Genomic DNA, 23988 nt, shown 5'->3' on the forward strand with positions numbered 1-23988 from the left:
GTTTGAAAGATTTCTTTCTCTTCCTTCTTAATAGAGTACCTATAACACAATTGTTCTGCATTCGCCTTTGACTCAGAATCTGCTTTGCATTGACATCAGAAATAATTTTTCTTTCATGAAGTGGTGTCTCTGCAGGTATCTTTTGTATCTAGTCATAACTCTGTGCATAGGCCAAGTCTCTAAATGCATCATTTACATATGATGAATTGGGATCTTATTATCACCAGACTGCTCACTGTGTAGTTAAGTGTTTGCTGGAGAATACTCTTCTGACTAACATAAATAAAAGCAAAAATACAAAATCTTGTTTGACATATGGAAAACCTTTGATAGTACATTGCACACAGCAAAACAGTTTGATGCTGGATTATTTGTGAATAAAATATTTTATCAAACCAAATGTAACAGTGTTGCGTGAAGGAAACACAGCATTGTCACTGTTGATAATATCCATATGAAGAAAAATATGAAAGACTTTTGAGCCTATAAACACATCCATAATCAGTGAATCTATATAAAAAGCATGCATATGAAACTGGTGACACATCACATTGATATCAGTGATTTAAAACTTACATCCATCCTTTGGCCGGTATGCTGCAGTTCTTTCGCTAATACAGTGCAACTTGCCATCCTACTTTCACACGCATGCAGGATCACTATTCATTTTGATGGTTGCATAACAATGAGTTTGAACTAAATTGATCTAGAGCCTGTTTATTCTGTTTGAGCATCAGAAGGCATGGCTGAGTTTGTGACTGTCATAACAGTGCCCTTTGTATATGTGAAAAAGTTCGAAGGTGGTGCTGTCGCAGAGACCACAGTGAGAACTACATTTGAAAGGAAGATAATTGGTTTCTGGTTGTCATAATATTTTCATTTACCCCAAACTTCCCAAAAGAAAGCTATTTTTGATAGCCACTAGAAAACTGTGAAATTTACATGATATAGTACATTTAGACTGTGCTTGGTGACTTCATGATTTTGTTACACCCAATTACATGTAATAATAACACTTAGAGTCGCAAACATTATGAAGGCATCTTGCCATGGAGAAATTAATTAATAAACAGTGATTAACATTTCGACGCTGAAATGAGCCTTGTAATTTGGTTGATATCCAGATAACTCCAAACCTTTTATATACTGATTTTGTTCACAGCAATTCCCGTTTGAGACGACAATGCTGTAATATGTAGTTCTAAGACAATGCTTGGGCATCGAGCTTGGTTAAACCATTGTTCCGTCACAAAATTACAATCATGCCAAGCATATTAGGAATACATTGTGCTAGTACCTTTGTTTCAAACTTAAACCTTGTTTTGTACAATCTAATAACTTGAAAACTTGGATAAGCTATAGAACTAGGGATGTCCTATTTCTTAACGGTTGAATTGCATTAGTTATCACCCCAACCAGGTCACACTTACAAACCAAACCTGTGATGGTAATATATGAATATAGAACGGCATTGATAGAGCATTTTTCAACTCATGAAATGTTTCAAAAGCAAAACTATAGCGATTTAGATGCAAAGTCTAAGAGAATGTTACAGAAGATCCTCGTGTGAATTAGTTGACTATGGTAATCTTCATCATGTAGATTGATCTTTAGATTGTAAAATGCTCGAGCAAGACCGTAACATATAAACAATAAAAAATTTTCTGCAAAATTCAGGCAGTCCTCACGACAAGACAAAGCTATGGAATCGCAGCACTCCATTGACTGTGTTTGCATCAGCTCGTCCTAGTAGATAATTTATAGACCTCATTTTGTGATATTTGTAAAACGGGCCACATTCTCCATAAAAGGACATCTTTGAATGAATTCTTTAAATAGTAAAGCAATTCACAGAGTCGCACCATTGAGTATACAACTCTGTTCGCATACACTGTTCAAGGTTTTCAATGAAAATGCGCAGTTGTGCAAATCTGAAAGTCTTACTGGTTGACTTGAAGTTGCTAATATGATGCAAATAGATTCCAAAGCAAGTAAGAGACTGCATGTGAGCACACAAAGGGTTTGACCGGCCTCTATGTTCAGCATACCGGATATCCTCCTCATAGTTAACAATGATAACCGCCCAAATTAAGAATCGTACCTAGCATTCTCAAAGGAATCTATTTTGATGGAGAGATCATGCTCACTCTAAACTGAGAGGACAAGCAATTCATTTAACTAAATCAAAAATAATACTCAAGTGATTTAAAAAAGTTTCTGTATATGTTTATTTACAGAAGAACTGTACAAATATTTACTTGCATACAAGACTACTCTGCACTGATCATAATATTATAAAAATGTTTGACAGCGTCTACATAAGATGGCTAGCTGCCAAATATATCCTCTTTATACGCTGTCTTTCTGCTTTCTCTTAACATCTTCCGAACTTTCAACATGAAGTCCTGTAACACACAAATAGGCACATAACCAACTAAATTATGTGAAAACGGCCAATGGCATTCGCTGGTGGAAAGAAAGACAATGGAACACTCACATTATCGTCTTTCTTAGGAAGCGATGCTGAAGGAGCAGATGCTGGAGAAGTCGACCGAAGGGTATTACTAGTTGTACACGAGTCAGTCTGTTTGTTAGGCCTACTCGATCTACAGCAGTGCATTACAATAAGAATCTGCCATAAGGTTATGATGACCTAATTCTAACATCAGGTTAAATTAAAATACTAAGGCGCTAGCAGAAACCGATAAAAGGACAACCACCTTGAAATCGTCTACAATAGAACAAGCTGGTAGCAAATTTCTAAAAATGCATGCTATTGTACTATTCTATAGATTTGTCAACAAATAGTACTACATGACGAGCTCGTGCGATAACTACTCTTGCGAAATGTTTCTATTTTATTAGAACAGCTCATTTAGACATAACAACAATGAATGTGTATGTAAACTTTGCAGGTAGGTAGACATAGCAATATTACCATAACAAGGATGCTATATCTTGAGGTCAAGTTGTTTTATCAAAGCTTTAAAAAATGGTCCAAGATTAAACTTATCCCCAAGAGTTATGGCTCTATGCCTCTACTATAATATGAATAGCTAAGTGTGATTCAGATAGCATAGCAAATTATATCATGCACAAACAACAGCCAACGAAAAATCTATGACAAAAATCGATAGCTAACAATGGTGTGGTATTGTGTGTATAAATTAGAGACACAAGTGAAAGTTAGAGAAAAACTGCTATGCAGCAATATCTGCAGCCATAAATCAACATGCAAAAGGTCCGCAGTGCATCATATAACACGAGTATATGACATGTATAAAATCAATGATGGAAGATCATTACCCTTCTTGCCACTAATTAATTTTGTAGATTTGCGCGTTTATGAAGCAGGTTTCACAGAAATCATTATATCTCTAAGGTTTACTCGTTGTATGTGGAAAAAATGGTAACTAGATCACTGAATCATTTTCTAAAAAAATTGATTAAGAATGCATTTGTTACTTTGCGCGGATGAATAGCGTGTACAACAAACAGCAATAAAGCCATGCTGTAACATCCTAACATATTCATGAACAGTACCACTTACACGCAGAGAAGTTTTTGGGGTCGGCTTTCCTGAATTTATTAAAATTTTGGCACGAAAGCTTTGTCTACACAATCGGTAAAAAACATTTTGCGCTTTTGCCTTTTATGCACTTTTTAAAATTTGTTATGGCAGTGTTTAAATTTTTAGACAGCGTTTTACAGTTAGACAATGGGCAGGCCAAGGTACTCAGCTAATCTTATTTCTGGTTGCCAGTGAAATACAAAAAAATTGCATTGCTCTTTGCTTGGCAGCTCATAACAATATTAGAACGTGACAATACACTAAGGTTTTTAAATGTAAAAACAATAGACAACATAAGAGTTTTTTGTAACGGCTTTGCTTAAACAACTTCAACAAACTTTTGAATTCTAAATTCACTAACAAAAATAAAAGTGGCGATAGCTATCAAAGCATCGAGTGGACAGACTAGGTAAAGTCATTATAACAAAGATGTGAAAACTCTCATATTTGTAAAGATAATTCTAAACGAAAAAGAATAACTCAAACTTTATTATTTTATTGTAAATGCTTATCAAAAATTCTACTGATCATATTATTTTTTACCCACATTTCAGAGTAAGAAGCTCTCCTACAATCTGAAACCTACTTAAAGGAGTTAGAGAGAAGTTAAAATGGCGAACACACGCTAGGCACATATTAACATAAATAAGCCTTTCTTTGGTCCAACAAACCCTGTCTGAACAGTGCTCAAACCACTGTAAAATACGTACTCTAAATGACATTCATTTGCCATTCTTATTAATTGTGACATGCTTACGGTAAATCACATAATTAATAATAAATTTGCAATGTTAAACAAGTTAATAAGAGGCATGGTTACATCTGTGGATACAACAGAAAGCCAAACACTAAACCGATATTAAGCAATTTACAGATATATATAGTCAGCTATATATGTCAGCTATATGCCATTTCATATTTCAAAACTAACTGCCATATAGTCAATATGTTAATGCGAGAAAACCTAAAACTAAACAAAATATCAGCATTTGTTTATATATGCATGCATATCTAGCAAAAAATAATACATTGAAGTGTTTTCATATTTTCATGCAGCTAAAATTATGAGAGCTTGTATGAACGGTTTTTACAATAATTCAATAAGTGTGAAAAACTGACATCATCTTTGCTGATATTCGAGTTATTAAAATAATGATATAATATTAGTATTACAATAGTGATATAATATTACTATTACAATCGTGATATCATACTACTAATTACAATAGTGGTATAATATAACTAGTATTAATACATAGCAGCACTCAATAGACTCAAATTCCTTAGCAATACTACGTGAAGAATTAGATAGAATGACTACCGTAAAACCTTTATTAGAACGCTTTGGCTCTCCATTTTTCAACCCTTATCCTATAGTCACGCTTTATTAGAGGTGATGATGAAATTAAGGGTGGCGTTGTATTTTTTAAATATTTCATCAGAATTTCGGGAAGATTAATTTAACTCTTTCACGGGTGAAATGAATGTCGCCTACATTTTGCACTCTTCTTCGGGCAGAGCGACATTAAGCCTTTTGGATGCAGGAAATCTACAAACTTATCTCCAAATTTTTGTAGCTCTGAATGAATATGCAGGGAAAAGTTGATACATGCCTCTACCAGTTGCCACCTATTGCTTGCAATTAACCTACGATGATCACATAGCCTGCGTTGCATTTTGTTGGAGCTTTAAAGTTTTTTATTTCATTATAAATGTGAAGGCATGTTCTCATTTTATAGCTATACTAACTGTACTACCCGACGTTGCCGGGGTATTAAAAGTCAGCTTATAAACAATGAGAGGTAATGAGAGTTGCCTGCCACTTGCTATTAGCCTGGCACATTACCAATGGATAATTTTATTAAGCTCACTAATAAGAGCTACTGCTTCTCTTGACGCTACGCCATCACTTTGCGTCTTGACGGTTAGCGATACCGTATTTGCTCCCATATGGAGACATATGTCGCCTAATGAGTGACTGACATGACTGCACTGACGAACCGGAGGGTCTGAGATCAAATCTTCTACGATATAGAATCTGTATTCCAAGATTTTAATAGCTATAGCTGGAACGTCATACATACCAAATTGGAGAAATTTTATAACTATATTTAACAAGGTTGCATAAAAGCTTATTGCATTCAATGATATTTTTTCCACAATTTGCAATCAAAACTGGCTTTTTATGTGCAATAAAAAAGCAGTTACAAGCGTCAATCCACTAAACCGAGTTCAGATTACTGCAATGATGCTATCAAACAATATGCTATAAATCTGCAAATTATTAATTATATAAGAATAATCTATCAAATGCTACAACTATACCGAAAATATCTATTTGAACGCCAGCTCCAATTGACCGCCACCCTGAGAGAAGGGTTAAAAAATAGAGCGCCACTCTCTAATTGAACGCCACCTCCATTTGACCACCACGTTGACATTATTTTATTTTTATGAGCCTATAATATCAATTGTTCAGTTGAAGTTTCCACAAAATCGTATTAACAATGAATCGTTTACATCAATAACAATTAATTCTCTAAGTGTCAAATTCTAAAGCTTCTCGTTTTATTTTCGTTAAAACTTCGAAAGCTGCACCATAGAAATAATTAATAATTGCCTCAGGCTAATAATAGTTCCTTGTTTAATGCGGTCTTGATAATTCGAAGTACATGTATAGAAAACATGGTTTACATTTACGATGGTACAAAGGTTACATTTAGCAAACAAAACTTTTATGCGTTGCAGTTGTGCTAAATGCGACGAGTAAAAGTATTGCTGTGCCAGAAAATTGTTTGGATGCTCATATCGACTAGTTCATCAGTGCAGAATAAAAGCTGAGGTCAGAAGATATTGTGGAAGGTATTGATTGGACAACCAAAAAGGTTCGTTCTACCGAAGGCAAGAATCAGAACGCAGCTATCCGAGCAAAGGATGCAAATATTTTTGTTTTAAAAACGTTAATTTTTGTTTCTACATGTGATACAAGGATGGTTCATTTATGCCACTTGTTCATGAAGATATATATTTGTAGCATTTAATAGATTATCATTAGCTAACTTATAAATATGCAGATTTATAGCATATTATTTAATCGCATCCTTGCAATTATCTTAACACGGCTTATAATTGATCGACGCTCGTAACTCCTCTTCTATTGCACATACATAAAAATCCAGTTCTGGCTGCAAACCGTAGTAAACATATCAATGAGTGCAATGAGCTTTAATGCAACATTGTTAAATAAAGATATAAAATAAGAACGTCTCCAAATTTAGAATGAAATAAAAACTGAAAGCTCCAACAAATTGCAAAGCAGGGCATAGTCTATAATATCATTGCAGGTTAATTGCAAGCAATAGATATCAACTAATAGAGATATTTCTCGGTTTCTCAATGCATATTTATTAAAATATCTTTGACAAGTTGGAGTTATGTTAGCAGATTTATTGCATCTAAAAGGTTTAATATCGCTCCACAGGAAAGAAAGGGCAAAATATAAGCGACATTAGCTTCACCCGTAAAAGGGCTAAATTCATCATCCCAAAATTCTGATGAGCCGTTTGAAAAATACAACACCAGCCTCTATTTGAACGCCACCTCCAATTGACCGCCACTATAGAGGAAAAGTTGAAAAATAGAGCACAATGGCGTTCAATTAGCGGTTTTACGGTGTGTCTAATATTGAGTAAACACTGCAGCCAATTGCGTTAAGTAAGGTTAATGGTATAGATACAAGTGTTAAGGCACGATCATTACAATCATCTATCAACTCGTAACTTGTTATATTTCATTTGCAATTTAGTAGATATTGAGTCTTGTGGTGGCATTTAAAAAAGGCAAACGCAAACACTTCGTAAATAGCACAATCGCTATTGATAAAACGTTGAGCATTCTAAAATTGTCTTTGTAAACAGAAACAAACATACTTGTGGGGTGGCGGAAGACCTCCACTAGGTTCTCTACTCGCAGACGATTTCTGTTTCTTTAAGGGAGGAGAGGGAGTCCGTCTCTTACGATGATGACTGTTTTTGTCTCTCCGGTGCCTGTGTTCTCGTGATTCACTTCTGTTAGACGCGCGATCTCTTCTGCAAGACAAGCTCAGCTCAGTAAATTCTGGTTACATTAGGAGTTAGTTGTCAAAAGCGAGTCGCATTCGAGTTTAAATGAGGGGTGACAGCAGCAGTCCGCTACAAGCCTGTGAGAATGATTATTGGCAAGCGACTAAATTTTAACTAAGAGTAATTTATTTGCAGAATGATTTATTAATTTGCTGGCATGCGTTCAAACGATTTGTTTATATTTCATGTTTTATAGAGCCATCTAGAGGATCGCAGCTGCTCTGTTCCTAAGATGAATTTTGTTACCAATGGAATTCATATCTGTCATAGGGAGATCTAGCGCTGATGTTGGCCATTTTGGTTGATTTTGCAGCATCCTGAACACCAACAAAGCTTATTATTAGCGAACTTTTAGAGATTTTAATGCCTTAAATAACAGAACAAAAATCATTTTCAGGGAGAACCATTATCCAACCACGGCTCAGTGATAGAATACACTTCGAAAATATATATTTGTTGAATTATAGCTTGAAAACGTACTAATCAACAAACATTTTTGTTTAGCAAGTCAAAACAATTGACCTCCTAATAGGCAAAAAATATAAATTTAGCAAGTTTGGAACAGTAAAGCTTTTATTTGAAAGAATAATGTATACCATTGCTCAGAACAATAATTATGGCCTGATCAATAAAGCTGGTTCTACTTGGTCACAAAACATTCTTTTATAGCTGTGTTATAAGTAGAACAAATGTCTTTCTCGTTGTTGCTAAATCGGAGATGGCTAAGATAAATCTGTCATTGGAGTAGCAACTATGAAGAAAATCAGCAGGCAACCCTAGATTTATGTTTCGTTTTATAACATGTATTTTTGTGCAAGTGTGAAATGTACTTTCAAATAGGAATTTTGGATTTGAAACAGAGATAAACATATTTAATGCTTCATAAAACTTAGGCTAGGGAAGTGAAATCACAAACCAATATAAACAAATTTTTTCTTGGTATAGTGATCTTGGGTGAACTGCAAATGGAAATACTTTGCCTTGTTCTTGATTTAGTACAATATAACGCAGCAGTTGAAAATGTAAAAAACTTTAGCTAGCTTTAAATTGTGCAATCCATGGAGTGAAAGCGAGTATCATTGGAGTTGTCATCCGCTTTGAAAATACTTTATGAAAACTGAACTGTGTAATAACAACCATAAAACCGCAATTACATCGTTGTAATCACAAATTGATGACAGCGATGAGTTCAACACTGAATTATGACCAACCAGTACATGTAGAAACCTTTTGCCATCTTTATCAAATGTTACAAACTGGTTAAATACTTCATTTGAAACAGCTCAAAGCAGCTAAAAGCCTATTTTAGTAGCAACTCTAAGTAGAAGAAGCAAGTACATTAATTACCCTACTTTTGTAAATAACATTGCCAATGAGTATACAGAATCTGTCTTTTTTAGACCGGTATTTCAAGTCGAGGTATGTCTATAGAGGCCAACTGACTTGGGGAGAGATTTTGCGTACGTAAATAGTCCCAATGACAGCACGTGTGATAATTACTGCTACTAGTACGCTCGGCAATTCATGCACCGTAAGAGATCGTCATGAGTGATCAGTACGTGCATAATTAACTTTTTCGCTACCAAATTAATTTCTTTATCGGGACATAATTATGTATTTTATAAAACCTAATATTTGTCAGCGGAACCTATAAATCATCATAACTTTTGAACCACACAGTTCAAAAAAATATGTTGATACCAAATTTATCATAAAATTTTACATTAGCTGATGCCATGAAAAAACACCACAAATGTGTTGTAGAATGGTAACAAACACTTTTCGGCCATTTTCGAATAGACAGCGAGCATGTCCGAGTCAGACAATTTCCCAATATTGTTCCAGTTTAGGGCATTATAATTACTGATAAAATATGAACAATAACTTACTATTAGTAGTACTAGTGTTCGATAATTATCATCCAAAGTCAATAGATCTAAAATTAGTAAAAAATCGTAGCTGCCATCATCATCCAGCAGGACTGGTCATTGCTAATAAATAAAAAATATTTTGCATAGTGAAACTATGTTCAGGATGTGTTAACATGTTTTATTGGCTCAACGCATGCAGCTAATTGTTCCGTTTGTTTACGTACAAATACGACAGGGTAATTTAGTGGTGTAGAGGTTATAGTGCTGGACTGTAAATGGGAGTACACGAGTTTGATCCTTGCGCGAGGCAATCTTATTCCTGACAATCTCGGAGTCGCTTCGGACAGACAGACACTGCTATTATTATAGTGTAGGCTACCAGAATGTCCGGCATTGCATGGGTATTAAAAACAGCTTCTAAACAGTGGCAGATAATGTTGCTACCATTGGCTAATTTGAGTAAGCTAGTATCTGTATTGCTAAACTTACTGATAACAGCAACGAGAGCAAGCTTTACTGATGTTGCGCGTAACGCAACATCACTAAAGCTTGCTCTCGCTGCAAGGGAGAGCAAGCTTTAGTGATGTGAGTCATTATGTAGGTTAAAATACGTAGGACCGATATGCGTATTTTAACCCACATAATGACTCATATCGCATGATGAATCCATTGCATCCCGTGTAGTTTAATGGGTTAGCTTGTCGCCTTGTGAATAGGAGGTTCCGAGATCAAATCTTCTGCGATACAAATTTTTCAATGCTAGATTTTAATGGCTATAGCTGGAGAGACACCCAACGACAACACACTTTGATGTTTACAGATTTAGATTACATGAATCATGGAGGCAATCAGCTTGTGCCATAAAGTTGATGAGACAATATGTTAACATTTTTTGGAGCTATTTTGGAATGTTTTCTTTAGTAACTTCTATAAAGATTTGGCTTATTTATAAAAAGCAAGTGATTTATATTTATTAAACCACTTGCTTTTTATCGAGGCCAGTGAAGGATATTAATTTGATCTTAATAATCTAAGGTAATGCGGAATGAATTTGAAGCTTTTACAAATAGTAATGATATATATACGATTCACTTAGACAAGGCAAAGAACACTTTATTCAAGCTGTTTAACCAGCAACTACCACTGGAAACTGAGCACCACTGTAGTTATTACGTAACAGCCAAAAATGTGAATACAGAGTTAAGCGATTGAAGTTCATACAACAGTTACTAACCGGTGTGTTTTGCCCGCGTATGCCGAGGGAGGGGACCGACCCTTAATATGAATGCGTGAAGACGAAACATATTCCACATCTGGATCTTCAGCTAGTCGAGATTCAATAGCAGACGTGCCTGGTGATGGTATCCTGCCAGGAGGAAGTTCAGGACCTGCAATGACGATGCCTAATACATATGAAACTATACAAAAACTAAATAAAATTACTGGCATAGAAAACTATTGTATTAGGTTTGGACATTCCCCATACAAAATGCTCATAGAATAAATGATCTGTACCTATGATTGGAGGAGGTAACTCTGACACGGACTTCTGTTTGCTTCTCAACATATTGACAAACATGGCAGCCTTCTTTTTTCTTTCTGCTTGCAAAGATTTTTCTTTGGTGTTCTGGGTGACTTGTGTCATCTTCTCCCTCGCAGCTGCAGCAAGCTTGTCTCTCAGCTTTTGCTCAGCTACAATAAAGATTGAAATAGATTGGTTGTGTGTTGCTTAGCATTCTCGAAGGCATCTTAGGAAAGAGGTGCAGCAAAACATACCAATCTTTTTTTGCAGGGATTCCTCTGATGGGGGCGGTTTTTCTTCAGTCCGCAATGTCTCCACGAGAGGAGCATTTGGAATATATTGTGAAGGGGAAATGCCTCGAACTGTGGGAGTTCGTAAACTATTAGTAGTTTCTAAAATACACAAATATTGTATGCAAAAATAAAATAGAGGTAAGCATAAACATAATGGTGTGTTTTAGAATGACGGTGCATGGTGGAAATAATCTCAAGTGTTAGCAAAAGGTTTGAACAATTGTAGACTTTCAGATTCTCCCAACATTCACAAAGTTAGGCGGGAACAGAGCCAATAATAATCCACTTTTAGCACAAAAACTGGGCACCTGAATTGACTGTTTCTTCATCACTTTCTGGGTCGATAGGCAACGCTGCTCTATTTGTGTTGATTCCACTAACTTCCGACTCCCTTTGTTTGATGCTAAAGCTCACCCCTTTTGACTTGCCACTTTCACCACTATTTTGCTCTTGCTGTAAAAGATCATTTTTTGCCACTACTAATGAAAGTAAACGTCCGGAGTATCAAAGCTAGAGAAGCAAATCAGAAACGAACTGATTTATGTTCATGACACGAGAGAGGCAGGTGTAAAAAGATGGAACAGCGGCTGGGAAAAAGGCACAGTGGGAGATATGCAACACACTTCACCACCTATGTACAGAGTCCTTTATATTACTTCAAATGATCCATGCTCATGGCAGAGGTTCTGCATATTATTACTTAATAACCTGAATAATTAATTATGCTTACAGCGCCGTCATCTAATTACAAAACCTATGTTAATCATTAAGTTGTAGAGATAGGATGTTATCTACAACTAGAGCATAAACCTTCAGACAGAGAGCAGATAGTGAAGCTAAGCATCTCCGCTAGTGTTTACACTATGAGGCGGGTAGGTCTGCTCTGGTGTGACCAACCAAAAGACCAAAGGACACCAACCAACAAGCACTCCTTCCTCCATTTGTAGTAGTCATGCCAGGCATCCTCCGCATGCAGAAACGAAAACCTTTCATCATTTTTTAGCAGCACCTGTTTCTCAAATGCCTCCCCATCCTTCTTGATATAGCCTATGAGTCTCTCAATTAAAGGTTTCACATCAGCAGGAGGAGACACTGGTCTTTCCCTATGAGAAAAAGCAATAAGTAAATGCATTTTCATGCTATGCTAACAAAAGATATCCTCACTGAGTTTAGGATAGTCTGGCTTGGTCAAATTTTTTCGTACTGTACCATGAATGTGAATAGTAACAATATCAACTTGCGCATCTCTATGAAAGCATTAATTTATATTTGCTGATTAAAATTGAACTTTAAGGTATTCAAGCTTGTTAAAATAGTTTCTACAAAGTGTTAATAAAATTTTGCGATTGAGAATTTCTACCGACACTATTTATTGTGCAGACAATTTCAAGGCAAAATGCAGTCGGTAAAGGAGGACATCTGACAGCTTAACATTCAAATATAGCTGAGAACCTCTTTATCAAGTCTCTTCTAGGTGAGAATGAATATACTTAATGCAAAGCAGCCTCCTTTGACCAAAGGATGGTACCCACTACCTGTGCAAAGTAAATAGTTGATATTATCAGCAAAAATACTTCATTCTAAAAAATGAACAATAGTAATGTTCTTGAAATTCATGAATTTAACCCTCAACCTGACGCTTTAGGTGGAGCCTAAATACTAGTCCTAGGACTAAGTGGTTGTGAGAAAGGCTTTCACACTACCGCATGGGCATATGTGAACATAACTTCCATATAGAAAAGATAGCAACGAAATTTGAAAGGTGTCCAGAGTGAACCAAGCATAGTGCTATATCCGGACTTATCTATCAGACATGAGGCAGTTGTAAATCAAAATTTTGGCAAACTCCCGGTGCACATGGTATATGAATGGAATTCCATTGTTGCAGAACGATTGATGGCCACATCATTCCAGAGATAGTGAATGCATGACTAAAATAGCTGGACCTTAGCACTTCATTATTTGAAGGTTGTTTAACCCTTTGAGGAGCAATCTTTTTAGAGTTTAGCAACCTTTTTTAGAGTTTCCCCCTCATGGGCAAATAAATTGTCAATATCTTTCACGTTCACTATTTTGGTCATAACTTGAAAACGGTTCATTTGATTTTTATGAACCGATAACAAAATTGATCAGTAGAAAATTCTCTACAAAATGATAAGATGAGAGTACCTGACAGTATTGATAGACTCATCAGAACTACAAGCTGAGTTGTAATTACTAAGGGCTAAATCGGACTCAATCGGAGTGCAAAATATGGCCGATGAAATGTTGCTTCACTCACGATAGGGGTAAGACTGACTAAGGTTTTAGGAGAATGTTTTGTATCTGATTGCAATTTGATTTTTTGCTTTGCTTCAATGACTTTGACATACTTTATCAATGTTTTTGAAGAAATGATAGGTTCATTCATCACCCCTGCATTATGAGCGGCACTTGTGTAAAGGGAAAAAATTCTGCTATAGAACATCTTTGGCGAAAAAAGTACAACGAAGCTGACTTATATAATATTGCAAGCACGAAACCAGCCAAAATATGTAAAAGTAAAAATGTGTCTAGGTAGGGCAAGCGATAGTCATGATGAGAAATGCAAAGATTATTAGTTTTGGTAAAATAACCTTGATAGGCAACAGAATTAAATGAAATATGAAATAAATCTAGCAACATTTAAGCTAACCAGAGTTATGCTGCCTGCACAATCATAACAGGTAGGTACGCAGTACTACCTTGCAAAGGGAAGCAGGTCAGACACTCCCGTAGAGTCCTGATAATATTGAGAGTAGCAGGCCTGGTCATAACTGTAATCCTCCAGTCCTATTGCTGTAGCATTATAGCCATCGATACTGGGATGACCTGAATCTCCAGTTTGATCTGTTATGTCCATGCTAGGACTGTCAGTATCCCTACAATGTTAGCAAATTACCAACTCATCTTCAGCACCACAAGACAAGAGTTACCAAAACTCCAACAGTTACAGAAATTTTGAACACGCGAATAGGTTTCATCACCTGTATGATGCGCAGCAGAAACTGCCTGACAGTCTCTGCTTGCGTGCAACGCCGGGCATTTGGCTACTAAATACATGTGTATCTATATAAATCTCATATTTGTCGTCGTTCGTCTGTCGAGCTATAGCAATGAAAAATCACCTTTGTACCGTGTTGGAACTCGCGACATTCAAATGGCATGTTTGCTAACGAGTGTGCGTAGCCACAAGACTAAGCCGTTCTTAACACACTCATTGCTCTTACCATATACTGATTACCAGTTTTGCGACTGCACACGGTAAATTATTACTTGATACAGTGTGACTATGAGTTACGATGACCGTGTTATAAGATTTTTTTCGTCTTACTATATGAAACACGATGCTCTTTTGTCGTCACCATACTAGCGCAAACCTTTCCGCCATACAATATCAACAAAAACTACTTTTAAAATTAAAATTTGCCAATCGATGTATTGATTACGACGAAAATGCAGATATGCTATTTGCCGAAATCTCTCCCACAACGCCTGAAAGAGATATACGATGCTCACTATCACAGTTCAGCGTTATTCGTTATCAAGTTGTAGCAAAATTGAATTCAAAAACAATAAAATTTTAGCCTATGACAATGTTGAAGTTCGGTTTAGTAAAATACATACTAAAACTTAGCCTTTAAGCATGTGTTTAGTAAGCTAAATTCTTTTAAGTTAAATTCAACACTGATGCTATATGTCTGTCTTGAAGGTAAGAACTACCCACGGTACGTACTGCTGATAACACATTGTACTGTTACATTTTCTGGCAGATCATAACCACTAAATACACTAAAGTTACTGTAGGTAACTATAGTTGCCAAGGTTAACATATTGTTTTGTTGGTAATTTTTAATATGCACAATACGTATATAAAATTTTGATGATTTTTACCACGAAGTGTTTGCATTAGATAATTAGTATGGGTTTCTATACCACGTCATACAATATTTTCGCCGTACGATGCCAACACTGAGACAAATTAAAATCATAATTGTACACCAAATAACTTTTCATTGTAATCGTAGCAAAACATAACAACAAACAGCAAGTCATGACTAAATGAAATAGACTTTATTTAGCCATTACTCCGTATTTATTTCACATTCACATTTAAACACCTTTACAGTTGTTTTATTTTCCTCTTAATTTATTTGAACTGCACAAAACACTTTTCTCATGATATGAAGTTTGAAAGTTAAAATAGCAACTGCTATGTTAAACCAAGATAATTTTTTTGTGCAGACTTTTTTATTCCCCGGGCATCCATTTAGCCTATTATATATCCATTGTTTTTTTACGTCATCAAGCCGTTTGCACATGCGCTCGTTCACGAAAAAGCCGCCATATTTGTAGAAAACGATCGTTATTCTTTTATTTAATAGTACTTTTTGGTGTTGTTTTGATACTATAATAAAAAAATGCAAACAAAAAGACCGTTTTCAAAAATTCATTGCAAAACCTCCATGTTTTTATATGTTGACTTGCAACAAAATTCACATTACCGTTACCCTAGGACACTTATATTTCGCTAGTATTTAGTTTCGTGAGTAGCACACAGAGTAAAATTTCGCTGCAACTTAATTTCGCGGCACTGATGAGTGCGAAAATATAGTGGTGTGAAAATAAATGCAGTGGAAAAAACATTACATTTCTCAGGTCCAGTTCACTAATAAGAAAAAAATTCAATTTGGGAATAGTTCGTATTTGTAAACCACAGGTTGAAATGTGTGGGTGAGATCGACAATTTAATTTGATCACTTGCTGCCATTTGTTTCTTAGACTATCAATGACGTCTAGGTCCCTCCCGCCGTGACTTTCACACTCGAATCCCAAGAAGAAGAAAATAGATAGGTAACAACCAACTTCACAACCAAAACTGTATAACCCTTACGCTGCCATAAACGCATTTATGCGTTTTCTAGGGGCCACTGACATAAACACATTTTCTGACTTTCTCAGCAATTGTCTGGTAACCTGATTTTATTATTTGTTGACCACATAACCCACGGTCTTTAAGTGTTTTATGAAATTGACTGTGTTGTCCGAAGATTTCTCTATAAAATCAGCCTAAAACAACGAAGCAATTTTAAACTTTTGTTTGAGAATTTCTAATCTAAAAACGAACATTTTTCTGTGAGTTCATTAACTACCCCGCGCGAGTCATAAAACAGGTAATTAGTTGTTGGTGACATAATAGCCAGTTTAGATTTTCGTGATTATACAGATAATTAAAGTAAAACTTGAAAAATACTGTATACATATCATGAAGCAATATCGGCAATTTCGGTAAAATGGCTGGCACTAGGCCGGTAACGAATTTGTACATGATTGGCAGTGAAAGAGATAATGTGGTTGGACCTGATGAGGGTTGATATTGTTTTTGGATGATAATAAAATTCATCACTGCAATAATTATTCTTCAATTTTACGACTTCACCTACCAGACTTTCATCCTCATCAGTTACAAATTCGGTGACTAAACTGATATTGCTTTGCCATGCTGCTCAGTTGGTGTATTAGCTATAATGAGTTTACCAGAAATTTCCCATTTATCCTAACCACAGACAAAAGTTGCCTGCATTTCTAATATTACGATTTTATTGTGGATATCAATGAACAAAGCTATTTAACTTCGGGCGTTTTCGCTCGTTCGTTATAATAGTTTAGTTTCGCTCATTAAATTTTCGCGAGAGGATTACACCGCGAAAACGCGAAAGTTAGATGCCGCGAATACATAAGTGCCCTAGGGTATTTGATATAAAAAGATTCACTATGTCTTACTCTGTTGTGTTGTAGGTGCAAAATATATGGAAAGGTGATTACAAGCTCTTAATAGCTCAAAAACGAACAGAAAATCGCAGCCACACGAGACCGCCGTAGTTTGGATTCCCTTTCCAAAACGGCTCAAATGTGATGTAGTTGTGAGAGATGGTTTCTGTTTACACTTTCTTGCAACCTTATTCGTCGAAATATTTTCACAAATATACTTCACGCATTCAATATAACTATGTGTATTGATCTTACGCGTCTGTTTTATCGTCATCGTAATGCTGTCACTTTTAGCACTGATATCTTATAACTTACCATAAAAAATCGTTAAACTTCTTAACCTTACCTCGAATGAGTACATATCATTGTCTGATTATCATGATGAGCCTGTTGGTCACCTGTGATAATCGAAAAGTGCTGCAGAAATTATTTGCGAAGTATTGGGTCACATGATCAGATTACGACTTGACGATTGAATAATGCCGAAACAAAACTGTAAAGTAGCGAGCATCTATATTTGATACGGGATCTTCGGTAAAACCCGAAGTGTTTGTCATAAACTAGTACTACGATAAGTTTTATATTGAGCTTTGTATTGGCCTTTCAATTCACGTGAGAATATACGTGACAAGACGATAACCAAATTTCGTGGTTACGTCATCGAAATAAAGAGATTCCAATCTACGGCGGCTTTTCGTTTTTGAGCTTTTAAGAGCTTGTAATCACATTTCCACATATTTGGCATTTACAACACAACAGAGTAAGACATGGTGAATATTTTGATACCAAATAACTGTAATGTGAATTTTGTTGCAAGTCAACCTTTAACAATAAAATTGTCTATAAAGATGGCCGACAACGATAAAATGACGTCACGAAAAAACGAAGGATACATATAGTAAATATATACTATAGTGCACATACAGTATATATCCTATATATAATGTATACTAGCCGAATACTCAAAAACGTTGTTGATTTACTGCTCATATTTACAGTCGAAAGCTACAACATTTACATTACCTGTAAGTTGGAGTTGCTGTACGCCGGGGACTATTTGTTACAACGGGTAAATTATCAGATATCTTTTTGAGGAGCCTGCCATATGTAGTATTCTCCAACTGTGACTGAGTGTACTGGGGCACAGTATTCACGGCATCTACGGACTGGCCACTCGTCGCTTTGGCGGCTAAGAGACTCGGATGAAGGTAACCACTGTTATCTCCCTCATCCTCGTCACTGCTGTCTGCTACATCAGCTACAGCGAAGTAGAAGTCACAACAAAACTTTATACAAACAATATAACAATTATAATTAAAAACTTATTTTGGGACTGATCCCAACTGCCCAAACTTAGATATTCTCAAATGAAGTTCTCACCTGACTTAGAATTGGTAGGCTTGTTGTGTATATCAGGATTATATCGACCACTCTTCATCATATATACCTGTAGCACAAACGCAATCAAGTGTACTCACCAACTAACCTTCAATAAATACATGATTATACAAGTGTAACGCTGTAGCGCTGGAGGTATCAACGACCGAGGACACTATGTAGAAGGGAGAGTCTACCTGATGCTTATAATAGGGATTCAGCTTATGCTCAAAGTTGAGGAACTTGAACTGAGGATTGTTTGCTTGTTTTGTTTTGATCATAATCTCCATCTGACCGCCATGTGCACTGACAAACTTGGCTGTCTTCTCGATAAGAGCATTCAGTTTGGTACCACTCGGCTACAAAACACAATGGGGTAGTTACGAGAAACCCACCTCATACTTTGGCCAATCTTAACACAAACAATTCTCAGTGGTACTTCTAGGAGATCCCTAATGAAATTATTTAAGTTGTTATCAATGAGATAAATCTTGCCAACTAAACAGTGGTTGCAATCAAAAAACATTTCATATCATGCATTCTATTGAGTTTTCCACGAGAAGGCAATTTCTATCTACTCACATATTCCATTGATTTAGGAAGACAAAGCTCCTGTGGCGGTACAAATTCATAATCTTCTTCTTCCTCATTGGCCTCAGCAGCTGCCCCTTCTACAAGCATAACTGTCTAGGTGATAAGACATACTCAGACAAAACAATGCGCATATAAGCGATGTCAAACCAAATATTACATTGCCTCCTAACAACAAGAGACACCAATTCAAAAGTACACACTCCCTGTTTCACGTAGGTGACTTAATTTCACTCCGTCCCAGCTGCATGTTTCAGCCGTTGTTGAATGTGCCGCTCAAGTAAACCAGGTTGGGGCAGGTCATAAGAGAAAAAGAATTCACCAAAGAGGTAATCTGGATGGGCCTAGTCCGTTTTGGCATCAACGTTTTGTCTCTTATTTTTTCTAGAGCTAACACTTTTGGTGTCATACAGCTTAGCACCGACATAAAAGAACCATAATGGCATAGAATAAAAATAGATATTAACATATAGCTGAAGCACCGTGAGAATAGTCTTTCATTTCCTTTGTCACTTCATCGTTTTTAACGTTTACTTGGGTTTTGCATCGTTCTTCTTCTCACATCTAAAAACTTCCCCAAAAGGTCCCTCTTGCTATGCTTGTCAAACGAAAATAGATATCCAATGTGACTGAATTTTGGTTTATCTCTTTTGCTCGATATTGCTTCTTCCAAATCTGCCGATGGGTAACAAAATTGGTAGACTTAGAAATCAAACAAAATAATTCTAAAAGTGATTTCAGCACTGAAATCACTTTTAGAATTAGGTATAGCCAGACCGTAATGAACCGTTGAACCATGGGGTGCCTAATAATTTGCCCCAACATACGAGTACCCCAACATACGAGAAATTTGAGACATTAGCCAGCTTTTAAGCAAGTTTTAGCACTAACATACGTCAACATACTAACATAGTCATGTTTGAGATACGAGCAGACGAGTCAATGGCAAAGTATGTCAGAGGTGTTTTATGAGAATAGCCTCACTCTGTATTTTTCCACTGCTCAGGTTATACTTTTGCATCGTGTTTTTTGGGGCGTTTTTTCAGTGCATAGTTATGTGAATTAAAAGTACTGTGCGTAGACCGAAAGTCAACTGGTACAATGATGGATAATGCAAAGGAAAAGCAAATGATAAGAATTGATGTTAAATGTGAAATTATTAAAAAAAAAAAGAGGTGTACGCGTGGTTGAGCTTACTCGCCAATATGACAGAAATACATCCACAATATGCACAATTATCAAACTGAAGGATAATATTTAACCCTGCAAAGGACTAACCTTAGTTTTCAAACGGCATAACGATCTTTACGACGAGATGGAGAGACTCCTCACACTTTGAATAAAAGACAAACAATTGGCCGGCGACAGTGCAACTGAAACGATACTATATGAAAAGGCCGGTGCTATCTATCCAGACTATAAAAATAGACATTCGGACAAGTTGGCTAGTGGTCATGCATTCGCCCTTTTTGACGACGCCAACATGTTGAAAGGGCAACAAAGGCAAAAACGTCCTTATATAGGTTTTTCTTAAAATGACCGGCTGATCGTGAGAGCGAAACAAAGAAAAAATTAGCTAAGCCGCGAAGAGAAATTTAAAACTATGAGCGCCAAAGAAATTTTAATTATGTTAAGTTTAAAATAAAAGTTTGCTTTCAAGTCTGTGCATCAGAATTCATATTTATCAAAGTCATATGTTGTAATGAAGGATAACTTTTCTCTCCCTCTCTGGCAAATGCTAGCGTTAGTTGCTATTGTGTATATATAAATATTATATTGCTATTAATATATATTTACATATATTATATATATGTAAATATTTAATTGTACATTTTAATTAATCACATTTTCTTGCATTATTTTTTATTTGTTGCTATTTGAAAGCATGTGGTAAGTAAGGACAATTACCAACATGTTTTTTCCGTTACAATATCTTGTTTTAAGTGTTTTTGTCTGTGTTTCTCGGAGTATGGAAACTCAATCAATATATATTTAATTGTTCTACTGTATATATAAATAAATTGCACCAACATGCGAGTAAATTGACATACGAGCTCAGGCCCAAAACGCATTAAGCTCGTAAGTTGAAGTATGACTGTGCCAAAGAAATAAACATTATGGACTTATTTGGCATGCAATTCCACAGTTGAATAGCTCTCTCGGCTCTCGTAAAATGATGAAAAATAGCAGATAGACATTCCAGGTTTAGCAGTTACTAAAGCATGCACTCACCATTTTCATGAGACTGTTCAGTTGTGGACGTAGAAGCAGCTGGCTGGTCATAGCTAAAGGCCACAGCCTGATAACCGCTGGATGATGCCAACTCCATGTTCAACCTTTTGATCTCTTCCTCTGCGAAAATTGATGAGAAATATAATGCACAACTGTAGACTGAGCGGTCAATAATAGTTTTACAGACAGATGAGAGTAAAACCGATGACAGTTTGTACACTGGAAACGCTGTAACACGTTTACAAGCTATAAACGTTTAGTTTTAAAAATGCAATCCAAACACCGAATTGACTACACACATTACTTAACACTAGAACAAAATTCCAATGATAACATAATCTGGTATTATAGACTGTCATAAAGCTAAAGCCTAAAACCAACTCAATACAATCTGGTATGTAACTAGTTTGTCTTACCTTAATTCCGGACTTAGTTAAACTACAAATTGAAAATGGTTGAAAGGGCCAATCTTGGAAGATAAGGTCTCTGATGAAATGAATGTAATCTACAAGCTGATAACTAACAGGAAACGACTTCATAATGCTTGTCACAACTTGCATCCTCCAGTTTCTTCGTCCAGTCATTCAAGTCTTATCCAAACATTTCTAACTTGAGAAATAAGACAGGTCTATTTGATACGAACCAACTGGAACCTACCCCAACAACGTTTACTTTAAAATATAGTTCTAAAAATAAATCTTTTTCTCAATAAAATCCACAATTGCATTACAAATGAAAAAATGCCCATCAAACTGACCTGAAGTTAACCTTTTCAATTTTTGTTACTCAAAGTTAACAATTTTAAACCTAGACAAAACAGTCACCTTCCTGAATGGCGCGTTCTGCTATGTCTGTATGCAACTCTAAATAGCGTTCTTCCTCACACAGTCTCTCTATTCTCTTTTCATCCGAAGTCAACTCTCCGCGATGCTCTGGATTGTCGGCATCATAAGGTCGAAGGTCAAACAGATGACCTCGGCCATCATACCTGAGCAAATAATAGCTACATTCATTACTAAAAGTTTAATGCCTGTTAGAATGTCATACAATGTTATGCAAGCAATACTATGTTGTGAAACTAGCTGACCAATAAACTTGCAGTGTAATTATTCTATAAGCATGCAAAGACCGAGTCAACAGCTCTTAGCTTCACAAGTCTAAAAGACCCAAACAGCTGCACAGTATAATACAATGTATGGTCTGATGTGAAGAAAATTCTTTACTTTACCCAGTTTACGCGAGAAGAACTCCTGGACAGATAACTCCTTTCCATTCAGAGACCGGCCACGCCGGTACAGGGCCTAGCATGGCGTTAACAATCTTTATAAACAGGTGAACTATTGTGGAGCACTCATCACTATAGATGGTAGATGAGTGGACAGGCTGTAAGAGAGTTATGTTAATGCCCCAACCCAACACGCTAACGGTGACCCACACTACTAAAAACCCAAAATTTTCTGCTACTATACAGATGTCCATACTTTGGCATACTATTTGAAGGTTAAATGATCGTTAAAAAAGTCAAACAGCCCATTGAAAATAAACATAGCTAATACCAAATATCATATTTGTAGAATCTAGATGCTAGGTGGCAAAAATATCTAAAAGACAACAAATCAGCACAAAGTTCATCAATCACTGCTTTTCCATTTTTCTTTTTTAAAACTAAGTGTATAATCAACCATTTTAATAAGATAAAAGTGCGTCCGAAGAGATCAAACAGTACAATAACGTTGGCAAAATTTGTGTTTTAACAGAAACTGTCCTTCAACACTTCCGTGCTATTTACAGCAGTGAGTAGTCATAGAGTAGTAGCATCCTTATTAGCTCTATCCAGTAATAGTTTGCCAGAGTCAACACGATTAGTTGAGTAATCTGTGTTATGACTATCGTGTCAACATCTTGCTTATGGTGAATTATTGTGGATGTGTGGCAATACCATGCCATGAATCCCAGCCTTTTCTTCTATCAGAGATTTGTGGCATATTAATGTCAAAGCCCTCAGCAATCTGTTCTTTCGTTATCTTTCCATTTCATACCCGACGATATAAACGTATTGTTCGCAACTAGGGAGTACTTGTTCGGAGAAATGATGGTTTCATAAGACGCTAAAATGATTAAACATGCACAACAATGCAAAGTCCTAAATTTCATCGTATCTGTCTGATCAAATTAGCCACCGACCTGTCAATCTTAAGACTCGAGTCTCCCATCCATGGAATCAAATGCTCCCCACTATCTATTGCTATGGCTTTTACGTCATCGTGAAAGAGTTTGCATTGGTAGCCAAATACAAGCAAATCTTGGTGTTTCTCGCTTCCAATCGTCTCGTTGTTGCGTAAAGTCGACTCATTCTGTGGTAGAAGAAATGACATGGTTTACAATTATAATGTTATCGTCACTAAACTAAACTGTTCATTTCAACTCTTTTTCCTTTATAACAAAATGGCGGCGATATGGGGTTTCCGTTTTATACGGAAAATGTCGCGATTTATTAGTACATACTGTCGTAATAAGCTACAGTAGTACGTTATACGTATAAGTACTTCGCTGTTCGCGATATCGGAAAATCTATGTACATGTATTAAGTTGTAGCGTATCAGTTTTACAAATTTTTGCT

The 23988-nt window shown here is 36.1% G+C and overlaps 1 protein-coding gene across 5 annotated transcripts; it reads right to left on the reverse strand.

The window, feature by feature from the left end:
* Nucleotides 1–2204: 2204 nt before the first annotated feature.
* On the reverse strand, nucleotides 2205–23808 carry LOC137391071 (splicing factor, suppressor of white-apricot homolog). Of its 5 annotated transcripts, none has more exons than XM_068077419.1 (16): nucleotides 23553–23808; nucleotides 22193–22356; nucleotides 21369–21488; nucleotides 19128–19207; nucleotides 18743–18904; nucleotides 18549–18615; nucleotides 18192–18417; nucleotides 14102–14278; nucleotides 12298–12481; nucleotides 11687–11831; nucleotides 11340–11477; nucleotides 11079–11255; nucleotides 10798–10951; nucleotides 7501–7659; nucleotides 2498–2606; nucleotides 2205–2405 (listed from the first exon to the last, which is right to left on the reverse strand). In XM_068077419.1, the coding sequence occupies exons 1-16, from the start codon at nucleotides 23741–23743 to the stop codon at nucleotides 2328–2330; spliced, it is 2331 nt and encodes a 776-aa protein (XP_067933520.1). In that variant the 5' UTR covers nucleotides 23744–23808; the 3' UTR covers nucleotides 2205–2327. The 5 variants fall into 5 exon arrangements, with proteins under 5 accessions (XP_067933520.1, XP_067933519.1, XP_067933518.1 ...); XM_068077418.1 differs by having other exon boundaries at nucleotides 18192–18426; nucleotides 19128–19216; XM_068077417.1 differs by having other exon boundaries at nucleotides 18192–18426; nucleotides 19128–19228.
* Between the last annotated feature and the right edge of the window lie 180 nt (nucleotides 23809–23988).

Source organism: Watersipora subatra, chromosome 3, assembly GCF_963576615.1.
Source record: "Watersipora subatra chromosome 3, tzWatSuba1.1, whole genome shotgun sequence".
NCBI classification, from domain to species: domain Eukaryota; kingdom Metazoa; phylum Bryozoa; class Gymnolaemata; order Cheilostomatida; family Watersiporidae; genus Watersipora; species Watersipora subatra.

What these genes read in the sequence shown, in the direction of transcription:
- LOC137391071 (XM_068077417.1), bottom strand. Translation starts at nt 23,743, where the DNA reads ATGTCATTTCTTCTACCACAGAATGAGTCGACTTTACGCAACAACGAG. An exon ending in TGAACAGTCTCATGAAAATG is followed by an intron (nt 19,229 to 21,368) that starts GTGAGTGCATGC and finishes TCACCTAGACAG; the next exon opens with TTATGCTTGTAGAAGGGGCA. An exon ending in GGTCTTCCGCCACCCCACAA is followed by an intron (nt 2,607 to 7,500) that starts GTATGTTTGTTT and finishes GCACTGCTGTAG; the next exon opens with ATCGAGTAGGCCTAACAAAC.